At 44.6% G+C, this 17869-nt stretch overlaps 1 protein-coding gene across 2 annotated transcripts; it reads left to right on the plus strand.

Annotated features, from left to right (window-relative positions):
* The first annotated feature begins 6839 nt into the window (after nucleotides 1-6839).
* Nucleotides 6840-17256, plus strand: TRMT12 (tRNA methyltransferase 12 homolog). Of its 2 annotated transcripts, none has more exons than XM_059395124.1 (2): nucleotides 6840-8685; nucleotides 14615-15142. In XM_059395124.1, exon 1 carries the CDS (start codon nucleotides 7333-7335, stop codon nucleotides 8650-8652), a length of 1320 nt encoding a protein of 439 aa, XP_059251107.1. In that variant the 5' UTR covers nucleotides 6840-7332; the 3' UTR covers nucleotides 8653-8685; nucleotides 14615-15142. The 2 variants fall into 2 exon arrangements, with proteins under 2 accessions (XP_059251107.1, XP_059251106.1); XM_059395123.1 differs by lacking the exon at nucleotides 14615-15142 and adding an exon at nucleotides 16599-17256 and having other exon boundaries at nucleotides 6844-8685.
* Nucleotides 17257-17869: the final 613 nt, after the last annotated feature.

Genomic DNA, 17869 nt, shown 5'->3' on the forward strand with positions numbered 1-17869 from the left:
AAGGGAACAGATGTTAATGGCACACCAACAGAGGCATGAATTCCTTCAGATGGGGGGAGATAGTGGGGGAAGGAGGAGAGGTTGATGCCTGAGCTGAGTTTAGGGGTAAAGTATTTAGGTAGGTAGAGATGAGAGATAAGAATTCTCTTCCGCCTTCTCTCTGGGCTGGGATAGGTCATCTTCTGCAGTGATTTCCTAAAGCCTAAAGATGGGTAGAGCAGCCAGGTGGATAAAGTCATCCAGTGTGCAAAAGGAAGATGGGAAGTGTGTTCAGAGAGTGCTAACTGCAGCCGTACAAAGGAAGTGATGAAATCCCTAAGCCCTCCCTTTGGGAAAGTTAAGGTCTCCTTGCCCATGAAAGCACCCCCTGGTGGAGACATCTAGTAATACAAATATGCTCGTACAGCTTCTCTGAAAAGCCCCAGCTACTCACCTGCACCTCTCTAACCCTGAGAGCTCTAAACTATGCATTTGTGTATTTTACCTATAAATCCTGGAAAAGAGTTACAGTGCTAATATACTATGTACTTCATTATGTATATACAGATAGAGAGATTAAAGATACAGGACACAAAAAATGAATTGCAGGAAGGAAAAATTACAGTGGTAATATACTATGTACTTCATTATGTATATACAGACAGAGAAATTAAAGATACAGAACACAAAAAATGAATTGCAAGAAAAAATTTAATAAAAATTTAATATTAATATGCATGGGACCATCATGTATACTCATGGGGTATGTGGCATCATTTTGGAGACCTCCAAAAACTGGCATGTCAATTTTGCTGGTCAGTAGCATGGGGCAGGGGGTTAACATGGAGACTCAGGGGTCAGCTGGTCTGGATGTGAACCCTGGCTGCTCCACTTCCTAGACCGTGACAGTGGTCATATCCTTTCTTTAAAAACATGAATGATAATTGTAAAGATCTCACAGAGTTCTTGAAAAAGTTCCTTAATAGAAACCATTGAAATTAGTGCCTTGCACATGGTAAGCACTTTATAAATGTTACCTATTATTTTCCTAAGTGCCACTATAAAATAATTTTAAATCTGGGGCGCCTGGCTGGCTCAGTGTGTGGAGCGTGGGACGCTTGATCTCAAGAGTCGTGAGATCGAGCCCCACATGGGACTTGGAGCCTACTTTAAAAATACTCTTCTAAATATTTTTTTAAAAAACATTGTCCCTTAAAAGGTCTTAAAAACCCAGGTGGGAGGAAAAGGAAAGAGGAGAAGTCCAGAAGGACTTCCTGAAAAAATGATGCCTAGTTGAATTTGAATTTCAGAATTTGCCCAGCAAACGTGAAGGCAACTAGAGTCAGCTCAGTCCTTTCTTAGCTAAACTATGTTAGTAGAACTTCTTCATACAAGTTAGTCCTTGCTCTTATGCCCCCTTCCTGTCTTTCATCCAAACTCCTCTCCGGAGCCTCTTTGTTGTTTCCAGGGGCTTTTTCACTTACTACCTAGAGGAATGTCACTTAACTGCTGATGTTTGCACACTCTCTCTTCTGTCTCCTCGATTTAGCCCCATAATCAAAGAGTAAAGCCAGTCCACCCCCCAGATTCCCCAGCAGGCAGAGGTGGCTTTGGGACCCCTTTCTGTCCCAGAGGGGTTGGCAGAAGTCCAAGAGGCAGATGCTTCTTTCTCTTTGCTCTACACTTTGCCCTATTCTTCCTGCCTCCTCTTGCTCACAGAGCCTGGAATCGTGTCCATATTGAAGTCTCAAGGATAAAAGGGTCACACTAAGACTGAGAAGGAGCCTGATTTACTGGGAAGTTCCCTGAACCTCTACACAGGCTACAAAGCCCTGAATGGCTTTATAAGCCATTCAGGTCTTTGCTATATATATATATATATATATATATATATAGAGAGAGAGAGAGAGAGAGAGATCTACTTCTCTACCCGCTGTTGCACTGCTGTTGGATGGCCATTTTATTACTTGCTGCCAAACACATTCATGGCTCTGGATTGGCCATGTCAGTAAGGGATGTCTAATAGAGAGGAATGGAGAAAGGTCCGTGGGGAACAGCAGGTCCCCTGAGGAGGCCTGGACATCCAAACCATTAGAAACCCAAGAACCTGGGGCGCCTGGGTGGTTTGCCGTGTTGGGCGTCTGGTTCTCGGTCTCCACTCAGGTCGTAATCTCCCAGGTCCTAGGATCAAGCCCAGCAGCATGGGCATCTGGCTCTGCGCTCAGCGGGGATTCTGCTTGAGAATTCTGTCCCTCTGCCCTTCCCCCCACTCCCGCTCGCTCTCTTGCTCTCTTTTTAAAATAAATAAATAAACCTTTAAAATAAAAAAGAAAACAAAAGAAACCCAAGAACGTCACTCAGAAGCTGCAACTACTTTGGTACTGGTTGCTGCTGCCATCTAGTGGCAACAACTTGGAACGAAAACGCTCCCTTGGGCCATAAACTTTTTCCTCTAGATCTTTCTTCTTCCATCATTCATTCACTCACTCACCGATTCACTCACGTGTTCATTCTACAAATATCTTATGAGAATGTATTATATGTGGCAGGTCCTCACAAATGCAATACGGAAATACAGTAGTGGGAGGAAATCCAGCTCCTTATGCCCCTCGAAACTTACATTCTTGTGGGAAGATAGCCATTAATCAAATTTAAAAATGAAATGAATACGACTGGAAAGGGTTCTAAGAGAAGAACATGGTGCTAGGAGACTCACTGGTAGGGATTTTCCTTACTGGGGAGATGGATAGGAGGTCAGAGAAGGCTTTCCTGAGGATGTTCTGATTGGTTTCAGGAAGGGAATTATCTGGGCAGTGAGACTAGTCACGAAAATGACCGGCAGCAAAGGGAGGGAGTGTGCTGAGTGCACAGGAGCAGGAGAAGACAACGTGTCTAGATTAGCACTTAATACTAGGCATTCTAGGTTTGTTTTTTTTTTTTAAGATTTATCTATTTTACAGAGAGAGAGAGATCGATCACAAGTAAGCAGAGAGGCGGACAGAGAGAGAGGAAGGGAAGCAGACTCCCCGCTGAGCAGAGAGCCTGATGCGGGGCTCAATCCCAGGACCCTGAGACCATGACCTGAGCTGAAGGCAGAGGCTTAACCCACTGAGCCACCCAGGCGCCCCAGCGTTCTAGTTTTTGTATTAAGACTGCGGTTGTTAATTATAATGGCCATAAAATTATTCTACCTGATAATAAGCTAAAAATATATAGACTAACAGAAAGCTACAGAACAATCCCCACCAACAGCAGAACACACATGCTTCTCCAGGGCACATGGAATATTCTCCAGGATAGACCATATGCTAGGTTATAAAATAAAGCCTCGATAAACCTAAAAGGATTGAAAGTGTATGTAGTATGTTCTCCGGCCACAATGCAACGAAATTACTAATGGATTAAAGTGAGAGTTTTTTAGATAAAAATTTTATTAAATCTTGTTGTTTTTCAGTTTTTATAACTTAAATATTACAAAGTCTCAAGCTCTGAGAATTTTAATATGAATTATTCAAGGCCCATGTACAATAATGGAACATTCAATTATGGCATAATATACTTTGTAATATGACAATGTAGCTTTTTATATAATAAAAAAAACTTATGAAAAAATTCTTCACCATTTTGGTTTTTACTTCAAATACTCTGACATAAAATAATAAAGAGAGTCAAATAACACTATGTTACTATGTGAAGTAAACAGAGGTGGGCAATCCACTGAGGAAACTAAATGACCCGGTCTAGGGCACTGTCACTGGTGCAGAGAGAAGGGGGTTCTCTGGGGAAATACGCAGCAGGTAAAGTCCATTCAAAATGGAGGTGGTTCTTTTATCAGCATTGAGGGCAAGGGAGGGACATAAGTAAAAGAAAAGTCCCAGGTTTGTGACATGAGCAACTAGGAGACTGGCAGGGACATTTCATGAGATACAGAGGAGTGGGAAGAACACGAGCTGAGTTCAGTTTTGGAAGTGTTGAGTGTGACCTGTCTGGGAAACATCAAATGTAGCGGGGATCAGGAGTGGTGAAGGAGGTAGACAGGGACCCCCACAAGAAGAAGCATTCAGTGAGGTAAGAGGAAAAGCCACAGAATGTGTTCTTCAAAGTGCAAGAGATGGATGGTTTAATTTCTCCTCCCTGCTCACGAAGCACTTGGAATGGCAACCCCACTCACATTTCACTCTAGGCATCAGAAGTATTCACAAGCACATCTACAACTCAGAATAGAGTGCCTTGAAGGGAAGTTAACAAATGAAGAGGCAGCTAGGGGAAGGGAACAGCATTTCAGGTGCAGCAAGCGGAGGGAAGAACAGAAGGAAGGGATGACTAGGAAACTGAAAGCAGTGATTCCTCTTTATTTCTAGGCTCCAAGATCTCTCAAGCCATGGAGGCAAGCCCTCGTGTTTACAGCCAGCCCAACACCGTTCAGAACATCCTTCCTACGTGAAAGCTGCTGGCGGGTAAAGCACTGAATGCCGCCTCTCACAAGAGAGGAGAGTGAATGGATCCTTGGTTTGGCATCTCATCAAGAAGTGGTGCTAACAGCCTCGTCTCCAGTTGGGGGCTCTTGACTAAAATTCATATGGAATTAAATAATTCTGGCCACTTCAGGAGAGGCGGTTGCCCACCCTCCCCTTTCCTCTGCAGTTAAGTTCCCTGACCTACCTCTCCTTTACTAAGCAATCATCCTCTTCTGTGTTGGAACTCATGGGTCATCTACAAGCTTCTTTATTATTGTTGTTGTTGTTTGTTTGAGATCATGACCAGAGCCCAAGTCAGAGGCTTAACGCCTGAGACACACAAGCACCCCAAAACTAGCAAACAGTATTGAGTAGACCTAACAGTGGAGGGAATGGTGATGAATTGAATGAGGGCCCCACCAGAAGACGACCTTCAGACAAATCCCCAGCCATTCCATCATCAGAGGGAAGGGCATTTCAGACAAAGGGAATGGCGAGTACAAAGGTAAAAGTGTGAGAAAAGGCTTGGCCTATTTTTCATCTTGGGCTGAGTTTTCTAGGATCCAGATCATGCATAGTCTGGTGGGCCAGGAGCTTACTCTTTGAACAACGGGTAGGCAGGAACTCTTTCAGTAGGGAGAGATAGGATCGAAATGTTTTAAAAATTCTCATCCTAGTTGGTATGTAGAAAAATTTAAAAAAAAAAAGGAAGGTAAGAATCTTAAAGGAGAAACCAGTGAGAAGGCAGCTGTAGTAAACTATGTCCCGGAAGGTGGCTAGGGATATCAAAAGAGGTAGACTAATTTGGTATATACTTTGGATTATAAAAGTATATGGAGCATATAGAGTATGTAAACACCTGACGGTTAATCATCAAATACCTAGAGGAAGTTGAGGAAAAGGTGGGAGGCGGGAGGTGATTAGAGATAGTTTCCAAACTGTGTGCTTGAGTAAATGAGTGGATGCTGCATAACATGGTACTATTAAATACACAGGATCAGTGGTGGAAAGAAATCTTTTACAATTATTAAATATGAGTCACCTATCAGACACCAAGTTGAGATATTAAAGACACAAATGGTATTGGAGTTGGGAGTGGGGGATATGGAGTAGTGGGAAATACGAACTTGAAAATATCAGTAGAAGTAAAGAATCCAGAGAGGTTATTAAAGATGGAAAGTGGCAGTGTGTTTCTATACTGATGGAAATAATCCGGGAAAAAGAGAAAAGAGAAATTGAACGTGCCTGCCATAGACAGGCATGTCTATGTCTATTTCAGTTTTTACTGAAAAACTGAAGTCCTAAGAGAACACTGGGAGACAGTATAGAACATACCTTAGAAGTATTCCAACTAAGGTGTGCGTAAGCTGGAAAATTTATTCACCAACTTCCATCAGTTGCTGGTTGAGGAGTGCTCTCAAGAGGTGGGGGATGGGTGGGCAGTAATTCCACAGCATTTCTGGCCTTCCCTGGATGTATGCTAAGCCAATTCTGGTGAGCAGAGAAAGCCATCAGGCAGACTCCTAAGTGCTTTCAGTTAGAAGCCATTGGATTGGCATATACAGGAATGGTGAATCTCAAAACTATATGGGAGGGCACCTGGGTGGCTCAGTGGATTAGGCCTTTGCCTTTGGCTCAGGTCATGATCTCAGGGTCCTAGGATCGAGCCCCACATCGGGCTCTCCGCTTAGCCGGGAGCCTGCTTTCCCCTTTCTTTCTCTCTGACTACTTGTGATTTTTCTCTGTCAAATAAATAAATAAAATAAAATGAAATTAAAAAGCTATATGGAACACCAAAAGGGTCTTCTACCCATCCCACTTGATATTTTCTCCATGGAATCTCAATTTTAAACATAGAGACAAAACTGACAACGACAACAACAACTCTGATCGACTGAATAGGTGTCAAGAAATAAGAAACTGTTTTTGCTATAACCTTGTGCCTCCCATAGAGACCTGAATTGGGAAACTTAATGAATGTTAACCTTTCTGGGTTTCAATATCCTGCTGTGCAGAATGGTGAGAATTAAGTAGAAGGAAGAGGACTTCTTTCCAACTCTTATTTTCCATTATTTTAATTTAGGTGTAGGGGAATTCTTTGTCCTCATTAGAATATCAAAGTATGTCAACAGGTATTAAATACTTACTATCTAACCACTTCAACTTAGCACGTTATAACTCTAGGGGATCTACTCTCTGCTAGTCACTGTTCAGAGTGTTTTATATATAATATCTCTGATCATGGCAGTCATCTGAGAAAGTTAGTGTAAGTCTCATTTTACAGGTGACGATTCTGGTTCTGAGAGGTGATACGATTTGCTCGGATCCTTCTGACTTCCAAACATGTGTGGGTTTTTTGTGTTTGTTTGGTTGGTTGGTTTTTCATACTGCAGGACAGTGAGACGTGACGACTATCTCAACAGGAAAAGGGGAATGAGGACTCATTCGCTGTGGCCGCTGTCACTGATCTGAGAGCCGCCTGAGACTATGGGAGGCCTTTCTCCAAATTCAGCCCATCCTCCCAAGCGCACTTCTCTCTTTGGATCCGTGGAGCAGAACTGAAGAGATGCACGAGGGGTCTGGAGCATACCGACTAACTGGACGTCTTTAAGCCCACAGAACTCCTTGTTATTGTTAATCTTCTGTTGGCCGGCAGCAAGAGCAGAGTCCACCACAACAAAGATGGCGGCAGCGGCTTCACACGGCAACGGCGACGCTACCCGTCACCGAGAGCCTCAGTATTTAGTTCCGGCCTGCCCATTTGACGTCACTTCCGACACCGGTTCCGCGGCGTCTGCGCCGCGGGTCCTGTAGCCGCGGTGGGCGTGCTGAGCCGGGTGAGTGGAGTCTCCGGGAGTCTCGCGGAGGGGATCCGAGAGGATGTGGGGGCAGCAACATGGAAAGGGAAGGTGGGAAGCCTGCGGCTGTTGTCGCGGTTGTGACTGAGCCTCGGTTTACCCAGCGATACAGGGAGTATCTCGAGAAGCAGAAACTCCTGGACAGACGGCACCGTGTAGAGAAGATGCCGGATGGCACGGTGGCGCTGCCGGTGCGGGGAGAGACTCTCCCGGAGCAGCACCTGCACGAGCTGAGGGATCGTGTGGCTCCCGGCAGCACCTGTACAGTGACGCAGCTCCTGCATCCTGTCCCCTCAAAGAAGGCCCAGGGTTGCTCACCTGCCCAAAGGCTGTGTCTTGAAGTGAGTCGCTGGGTAGAGGGCCGGGGAGTGACGTGGTCAGCTGAGTTGGAGGCTGATTTGCCCCGATCTTGGCAACGACATGGCGACCTCTTGTTGCTGAGCGAGGACTGTTTCCAAGCCAAGCGATGGAAACATCTGGAACCAGAACTCTGGGAGACTGTTGCGTCGGCACTTGGCGTCCGTCGTGTGGCCAAACGAGGGCGGGTATCCCCAGATGGCGCTCGAACGCCAGCAGTGACTCTGCTGCTGGGCGACCATGGCTGGGTAGAGCATGTGGATAATGGGATCCGGTATAAGTTTGACGTGACCCGGTGCATGTTCTCCTTCGGAAACATCACTGAGAAGCTTCGAGTGGCATCGCTGCCCTGTGCTGGAGAAGTGCTGGTGGATCTCTATGCAGGGATTGGTTATTTTACATTGCCCTTCCTCGTCCATGCTGGCGCTGCGTTCGTCCATGCCTGCGAGTGGAACCCCCACGCTGTAGCTGCGCTGAGAAAGAACCTTGATATCAATGGAGTGGCAGATCGGTGCAAAATACACTTTGGGGATAACAGAAAACTGAAGCTCTCAAACATTGCAGACCGGGTGAACCTGGGGCTGATTCCCAGTTCTGAAGAAGGCTGGCCCATTGCCTGCCAAGTGCTGCGGCACGATGCTGGGGGCATTTTGCATATCCACCAAAATGTGGAATCTTACCCAGGCAAGAACCACCAGCCTCCGGGAAGCAGTGAAATGGAGAAGGAACATTGGCCTTATCCTCAGCAAATGATCACCAACCATTGTACAAATGGAGCAACCAGGGATTCTAGGGGGAAAAGGCTATCAGCAGCCACCAAACCAGAATGGCAGAGGTGGGCCGAATCTGCAGAAACTCGTCTTGCCACCCTTCTTCAGCAGGTGCACGGGACACCATGGAAGACACAAATCCTGCACATCCAGCCAGTGAAATCCTATGCTCCCCACGTAGATCACATAGTGTTGGATTTGGAATGCCGCCCCTGTCCTCTAGTTGGCTAGAGAAGGTGGATCCTGAGACACAAGGATCTACATGTGAGTGACCCTTAATACATAAGGTTAGGCGGGGTTCTCACCTCTCTTTTCTCCTGGCAGCCTATTTTAATATTTTGTGTCCCTGAAAGCAGGCTCTAGATCAGTACAAGTCATCTTGTTTGTCTTCCATTATCACAATGAGAATGAACTGCATATCGGGGAGAAGCAGTATGGCTCCCTGAAATGAGGTCTGTACAGTGAATTCTGACCTCAGTCCTGTCTTACCTTGGTATGTGGTACCAGTATTCTTTTGGCCTTGGATTTCCTCACTTGCAAAATGAAGGTGTTTTACAGGCTATTGTCTAATAAGCAGTTGTACACAGGGCATTGGTTATTTTAGAGTGAAAGACATAGTGCTGTTTCCAAAATCACTCCAGCTACAGTGTGGAACACTGACCCGAGTGGGGCCAGGCTAGAAGCAGGGAGACCTTGGAGGAGGCTTCTGTGGGTGTCCAGGGAGGATATGGTGGTAGCTTGGACTAGGATGCTGGCAGTGGGAAGTGGATGTATTTGAGATACGAAATCGATGGGACTAAGCAGTACAGCCCAAGTCAAAGCACTCAAATGGTGCAGCTTTGTTATGAAGGCTGACGAGATTAGGGAAGGAAGAGGTTAAGAATTACTCTATTTTATCGCCTTCATTCCCTTTAGCATTTCTAAATGAGTGTTGGGGAAGACGTCTTATACATTAGGTTTGTTGTAGAAAAGAGGCTAAAAATGACTGCTTTAAATTATGGGGAAACTAGATTTCCAGCCTTAAGTTTATGCAATAAGCTGGTTTTGTTGTGTTTTGTTTTTTTAAGAGATTTTGAGAGAGCACGTGAGCATGAGAGGTAGGGGGTGGGAAGGGGAGAGGGAGAAGGGGAAGCAGAGAGAGAAGCTGACTCCCTTCTGAGCAGGGAGCCCAATGCTGGGCTCCATCCCAGAACCCTGAGATCATGACCCAAGCCAAAATCAGGTGCTTGACTGACTGAGCCACTCAGGTATCCCTAAGCTACCTATTTTAAAAGTTTAAATTAAAATATTACATTTAACAGGGCTCAAGCTCCCTTTTCATATTTTTTCTCTGGTGGACGTCAGGGCCAACATAAGGAGCTATATGCAACATAAGATCTTCTGCAGAGTTTTTCACGCCTCACCTTATTTTATGGCTGTCTGCCAGCACCACTGTTTACCACTGGAACGACTAATTGCAGAGAACCACTGTTTACCTTTGGGATGACTAATTTTGAGAAGCACTTCAGAGCTTTGTTTTGGTGCACTTTGAAGCCATCTGGGCTTGTTTTTTTGATGAAGGAAACATAGGAAAGTGGCTTTATCGGGATTACAATTGTATGTCGCATTTGGCTGGCTGGGGTTGGGCTGGAGCTGCTTGCCCTTTGCTTTTAATAGCATCAGGAACGACAGGATCGGTGAGCCTGTTGTGTATGTGAACTGTGGATGCATTAGATACAGCCCAGTCTCTGAGGAGCTCACAGCCTAGCAGCAGAAATAACACAAAAACTGAGAGACTTGGAATACATTAAGTACCATGTGAGTAATAGCATGACATAGAAGTGCGGAGGTGGAGAAGGAAAGTTCTGAGAATAGGGAAGTCTTCAGAGAGGTCGTGTCCGAACTCACTCTTAAAAACTGGGTAATATCTTGGGACGTGGAGTCAGGGTGATGCTAGTGGAAGGAGAAAAAAAAATGCAAGTGCAAAAAGCTTGCTCAGAAAATGTTTGGACATCGTCATTAGATCAATTTGGAAGAGAAGAAACAGTGAGAGATATGTTGAAGGCGGGGGTTGTTGTAAGGATTAAAAAGAATAGTGTCTAGTACATAGTACACCCCCAGGAAATGTTAGCTATCATGTGATCCCACCACAGAAGGGGGCCTGATTGTTCCATCCCCACCCCACGGAGCATCCTGCCTGTTTGCCTTAATCATCTCCTCTTCTACATATGGGGTTTCTTCTCACATGTGTGCCTGCAGCTTTTGAGCCTCAGACTAGAAATGCGATGCTGGGACTTGAGCCAAATATGGGGAGGAAGGAAGGCAGGGGAGAAGCAATGAGGAAGGTGAGTCAGGGAGCCACATGTCCAGGGGCTGAGGAGTCACCTGTCTGCCGCAAGCTATGGATAGGCTGCTGAAGTCAGACACATTGGAATGAATGCATTCACCCTGCGATAGACACATCAGGCCTTGAGGGTTTAGGGATATCAGAAGGTTGACGTGGGTTCTGTGTTCATGGAATTGAGGTTCAACTCATACACCTCCTGACTTCTATCCCTTGTCCATGACCTTAGGCAGCCTCTCAAGATTCAGTTTCTCCATCTGTACATACGGGTGAACAACTTACATCTCCTGAAGGATACTCGTTAGCTTTCAGTGAGTTAACATACTTAGACTCTCACCACCATGACTGGCACATAGGGGATACCTCATGCATTCAAGAGTCTGCATAGAGGGTAAACTACCATTTCCCAGTTTGGGTGTGAGGAACTGCTGTACATTTGCTTTAGTAGTTGAAGTAGAATGTCCTTATTTTGAAAAGCTACTCATTGATTAATTGGCATGTACTGTGTCCTTTCTCTGTTAGGCATTGTGATGAGGGCCAGAGACAGTGGTGAGTAAAGCCGAGTCCTGAGGGGTGCCTGGCTGGCTCAGTAGATAGGCTACACAACTCTTGATCTTAGGGTTATAAGTTCAAGTCCCATGTTGGGTGTGAAGAGGACTTAAACATAAAAATCTTAAAAAACAAAACAAAGCACCAAGCTGAGTCCTGCCCACACTAGGATCACTTCTGGTGACGTGGACACAATGGTACTAAGTGCTGAGACAAATGGGTGTTTACAGGCAACACCCAGGGGAGGCAGCCGTCCATGCCTGGGGAAATGGGTTGGGGGCAGTGGAGAGTGTGCCTGGGAAGATGGGGGCAGGGATGCTTCAACCGAGAGTTAAAGAATGGGCCAGACTTACGTGTGGATGGAAGACAACAAGGGTCCCTGAAGCCTTGCCTCCACCTTGCGTGTGTCCATTTGCACTACAGTTTTCTCCGAGCACTTGCTGCATTGGCTGGCTCAGGAAGAGGCAGCTCATGGAACCAAGGAAAAAAGACTGAAAGGATCAGGAAGCTCATGGAGTGTTTGTCACCTCAGTCCAGGAATGTGTCCAGGCGCTGAAGGCTTCCGTTGTGAGCATCAGGATTAGTTGCCGGGTAACGCACTCACTTGATGGAGAGGCTGTGATTAAAAACCAGTAATGATAATTCTATTAAACTCCTCAACCGTGAGTTGCTTGGTTCATTAACTTCATAATTTTAGTAAATTATATGCATATGTTGATCTAGGAATATAACATACGCATTTTAAAAAGGAAATTTAAAATGATGACAAACTAATAAATAGCATTTTTAATTCACTTTTCTCCCACATGACAAGCACCTGTGAGGAGAAACCTTATATATGTTACTCTGAACAGTCTCAGGGTACAGCCAGTTCTCACTGGGCAAGCGTAAAACCGGTCATTTTCTTGGCCTCTGGTAGTTTCCTCTAGTGTGTGTTGTGTGTACTGGTCATTACTTGGCTGCTGCTTTAGGAGAATGGTCAGCAGATGTCCGGAGTTGTCTGTAGCTCTCTCCACTTTGGCGTTCCACTCTTGGGACTCATTCCTGGGCTCCTGGGACTGGTCATTCCACACCTCTGGGAGTCTGCTGGGCTCCCGCTGGCTTCCCCAGCAAGCCACAGCCCAGAAATTTTCTCCAGGCAGTAAGATGGAGCAAGTCAGTGTTCGCCTTGTGGGTTCGCATCTCCCATGGGTGGTTGTCTGTTGCCTGTGTCCAGTGCCTCGAGGGGGCTTGTTCATGGGTTTTATGTAGCTTTTTTTTTTTTTTAACTATTTAGACATTTATAATAATTAATGTATAAATTTACTAGCCATTGAAGAAATTCACTCTAGCAATAATAAATACATACAAGTACTTAAGCTGACATGAAATTTCAACATATAAAGACATAAGAATTTCTTAGCACTGCTGTGCTGAGTATCCCTACCTATATTATAAACTGAATATAAAAATATTAACAGTAAATACAATGGCATCTTTCTGATTCGATGTGATAATACCTGGCAGGTTACTTGATGAACAACCACATAATTTCAGAAAGGCCACAAGCTGTCAGAATAGCTATTTGTCTCCCTGGATTTTTAAAGGTCAAGGTTGAATCAAAGGCAAATAGAAAATAATGAATATGAAGTTAAAACTGTATTTTGGTACATACCCTAGTTGCACCACACACACACACACCACATACACACCACACATGCATAACCACACACACACCACACGTATCATATTGTCTCCTAGATTGAACGCCCATGCAGTAAAGCTGCACGTACACCATTAGGTAGGTAGATACAGGTGGACAGACTGTCCTAGTTTCTCTTTTAGTAATTAAATTTTACTTTTTTAAATCAAAGCTATACGTATGCATAGTTTCATAATTCCAATAAAGGTAACACAACTTTATGAATAAGACTACATTTCCACAATACCACAGTGAAGCAGCTACAGCCTCATTTTGGGGTCTACTTTCAACAGTTTCAGCCGGACCATGTGTCAAAGTGAATTCAGGATCTAGCCAACATGTACCATCAGGAGCCATGAGGGTATGTATGGACCTGGGTCCCGAGAGCTGGCCAAGATGCAGTTCGCATTGGTGTAGGACTCCACTCTCCCATCATATTATGGTCTGAGGAGATCTAGACCATCAGAACATCCCACAGAGTATCACGCTAACCTACTGTATCTGTTGCATCATACTAATTAGGTCGGATAAAAAACTAGTGTATTGCACTCCAAAGATGGAAAATAATCACTAATAAACAGCAACCTGTTACAATAGTGACGTTTTTAGGGCTGCTGGTCTGCTTGAATGCTAAGATAGCTCCTTTGCAGTAAAGAAGTTTTTGCATCTCTCCCAGTCATCAGTACTCCTCTACCAAGGAGGCAGACCAACCTCTCTCTGCTTCTCTGTGGGAATTCAGAACTTGGGAATGCTGCTCTGACTCAGAGACTAGGTGACTTAGAAGGCTGCCAGTTTTCAGTGGGATCCACGGCACATAAAGGCTCTAAATCAGGTACAAACTGCAGCATAATTAGCTTTATTTCATGGGTCATTCAATCCAGGGGATTGTGTGGTATGAGTATCTGTGAGCCATGGGAGTTGATGGCGAGCCCCAATGGGAAAATCACAAGGTAGTCCTATGTAGACATCTGTAGCAAGGCCAGGCAATAAGCAGTGGAGAACTGTGTATCATCCAGAAACGGCTCTTGCATGCCAGTAGGCGTTGGTAGAGTCTGAGCATCTCTTGGGACATCAGGTAACCCTGTTGCCAGTGTTGCCCATCACAGACTAAGTTTCACCAGACCCTTCAAGTCAGTCCATCATAAGATGGAAGCGTCGCATCTGGGATGGATGACAAGGCCAGAGGAAATGAACAGGTGCACAGGCAGGGGGCCCAGACTCCTGTCATATTTATAACTCTTGCATCAGTGCCCTTCCCTCCGCTCACAGTCTTGGCCACTTGAGAGGCTCTTCAGGCTTGCTGATGAAGGACAGAAATGCGCAGCTAAATTCACTGATTGGTTTTCTTGGAATATGGGTGCGAACAAGAAACAGACTGCTGCCACCTGACAGACCTCCTCAGAAGTGAGGGGAATCCTCCCAAAAGGCAAAATTGGCAGTGTTTCTGGTTGTCCACTTTGTATAGAAAGAGAAGTGGCCTGAAGTAAGAATTACCTTTATGACAAATGTCAGATATAGGTCGATGAGTTGATCAGGGACCTGGAGTGGGAAAGATTAGATCAGGGACAAGGAAGCCGGGAGAAGAGGTAGCCGTCAAGTCTCCAGGATTGGATACATGAGTAAAGGTCTTTGTATTGCAGGGCCTACCGGAGACCTGAATCACGCAAGAGGAACTAAACAAGTAAAAAGACTTCACCAGTTAATTTTAGCAGTTGTAGTCATGAGCTGCCCCAATAGCATAATGGCTCATGAATAAGGTCGGTTGAAGGATGTAGGTTGGCAAGATGCTAGCAGCATGGCCTCTACTCACCAAGGAGCCACCCCCTAGCATTCGGCACTGAGCCCTTGAAACAACACCCTCTCTCAAGTAGCAAGTGGATTACACTGGACTTCTGTCTTCTGTCGCAGAAGGGCAGTGATTCACCTTGACTAGAATCTTCCCATCTGCATGTGTGAGTTCCTGCCCACAGGGCGTTGGCCAGCGTCGCTATCCAAGGGTTTACAAGTGTTTGATCCATCAGTATGTATCCTACGGAATATTGCCTCCGACCTAGGGATCTGATTTACGGCGAAGGTGTTTCAGTAGGCACATGGCCATGTGATTCACCAGTCCTATCCCATCCCAAAAAATGCTGGCCTGGTGGAGTGGTGGGAAAACTTTTTTTTTTTAAGAATTTTTATTTATTTATTTGACAAAGAGAGCACAAGCAGGCAGAGTACCAGGGAGAGGGAGAGGGACAAGCAGGTTCCTCGCTGAGCAAGGATCCTGATGTGGGACTCGATCCCAGGACCCTGGGAACATGACCTGAGCTGAAAGACAAGTCGCTTACCCAACTGAGCCACTCAGGTGTGCCTGGAAAAACCTTTTGAAAAAAAAAAACCCAAACCAAGGCTTGGAGATAATGCCTAGTGAATGAGGTGCCATCCGCCAGGATGCAGTATACATTCTAAACCCATATTACGCAGTGCCATGTCCCGTATAGACAGAAAATGCACAGCTAGGAATGAAAGGGTAGAAATGGAATTCCTACTGTGGTGGGCTAAATGATGCCCCCCAAATATGTCCATGTCCTGTAAGTATGTTATGGTGAAAGGGACTTCGCAGATGTGATTAAAAATCTCAAAATGGGAGGAGGGTATCCTGGGTTATCCAGGTTGGCCCCTAAAATCTCAGAGGTGCTTGGAAGAGGGAGGCAGTATGAGGAGGAGCTGTGATGACTGAGGCAGGACGCAGCAATGTAAGGAAGGGGCCACAAGCCAAGGAATGCAGGCAGCTTCTGGAAACTGAAAAAGGCAGGGAAATGGATTCTCCCCCAGAACGCTTCAGGAGGAACAGAATTGTGGACACCTTGATTCTAGACTTCTGACCTCCATAACTGTAAGAGAATAAATTGAAATTGAAATCTTCACAGTACTGAATCTTCCATCTCGAAGCTTTTATTCTACTCGGTTGGGCGCAGCTCTGAAATGAGAAGTGACTATTAGGAGCCTAGACTACAGGATCCCATCGAGGGGGAAGGGTCCTGCCTTTCCCGTCCGTCAGTGGGCTACTATATCCGTCTTCTTTGGGCTCCCTGCCTCGCCAGATGTTTTTAACTTAGTGTTACTTGTATGCTGCCTCTCAGTATCTTGGCCCTCGGATTATTCTTGACCATCGCTTTACATAATTAACATATTTGAACCTATAACCTATTTACATTCTAACATAAATTACGTACTATGAATGTGATGATCACATATAACAATCCAAAATAACAAACAATATCTTAACAGTAGTCCTGAGCCATACACTCCAGAACCATTGCAGAATGTTGTGTGTCGTGTTGTAAGGGTTCCCGTGAGGATATTCTCAAATCTGTTCACCATACTAAGTACCCTTACATACTATATGTCATACTAAGTACTTAAAATATATTGTTTTAATTGGTGTAACCAGCATGAAAAATTACTTACAGAGGGTCAGATAGGCTTTGGAATCAAAAAATACCAGTTAGAATCCTGGCTCTGCCGCTGTTATTTTCTGTTTCTTTCCACAGGTTTGTTGAGATTAAACTCAACATGCTTGCATGCTATGTCTTTCATGTTTTATCTGGCAATATTAACCATCTTTTTTCTTTTTCCCAGGGGAGGATACTGATGACTAGAGAGTTAAGTACTCTGTCTAGAGACAGAGCACTAGCAAGAGGCAGAAGTGGGCAAGTATACGGCCAAGCACATAGTGCTCAGTGTCTGTTACATGAATGAATGAACCAAAGTCGTCGGTGTATACTCAATATTGATTCCAAATGCCACTACATTTTCTTGTTTCCATAACTGAACAACAGACTCTTCCTGTTCCTTCGGCATTAACAAAACCAGAAGACTTGACTAGTTGCTGAATTTTGATGGATACATCTGAAATTTAATGAAATAAGGAAAACTATAAAATAATTTCAGGCCAGAAATTACTTTTTTTAAGTAATTCCCAAGGTCTGCTAAATATGTTATGGAACATATTTATCCCTTTCTGGGCTATCAGTTCCTACCCTTCCTACCAGCATCCCTGTCTTCCATTTGAAGTGAATATGTAACACGTTGGTGGGTGAGGGGGTGGGTGGTTCTAAGTACCTGTCTTCTGCTGCTTTCTGCCAGTAAGGGAGCTGTGTGTGCCCGCCCTCTGGTACAGCTAGGGGAAGATACATGGTCCAAGAAGCTCAACCAATTGCTTATCACTCTTGAAACTTGCAATCTTGAAAAATAATGAAAATAACCCTCTAATAAATTCCTTTTTTGCTCAAGACAACCCAGAATCAGTTGTGGCTCTCTGGAACAAAGACTTGGCAAATGCAAAGATCAACAGAAAATTCAAATGAGTTTTTACACATCCTACTTCCAAAGCCTTTTTAGAACAACTAAAAGGCATTCAGCCATTAAAACCAAATGAACAGATTGTTATTTTTACACACAGGTAATTTATGTATATGGAGTAAGCCTACATGATACACACACACCCTCCACACTGTTTTATGTGGATTCAATATAAATACACACCTGAGTTGTGCATCTTGAAGTTCAAGTCAGTGTAGAAACCAAGCAAAGATAAAATTCACTGAATTGCAGCTATTTCTATGAAAGCAGATTTAACTTCTTTTTTCTTGTTTTTGTTTTTTTTTTCCCATGTGGTGGGTGCTAAAGAGGGATTTTGCTTTTTAGGAACTTAGCTTCTGTTCAGAAGATGACTAACACAGACATTTCCTGATACAGAACTGAGAAAACCTCTTGCAAAGCCAAGCAAACATAGCTAGTTTGTAAAAAACTATTCCTCTGAGATTTTCCCCATTGTTCCTCTGTTCCCATCATAGCATCTATTAAGTGGTATCGTCGTCATCAATTTTTTGGTAGTACAGGATATTTTT

Source organism: Mustela nigripes, chromosome 3 (assembly GCF_022355385.1).
Source record: "Mustela nigripes isolate SB6536 chromosome 3, MUSNIG.SB6536, whole genome shotgun sequence".
In the NCBI taxonomy this organism is placed as follows: domain Eukaryota; kingdom Metazoa; phylum Chordata; class Mammalia; order Carnivora; family Mustelidae; genus Mustela; species Mustela nigripes.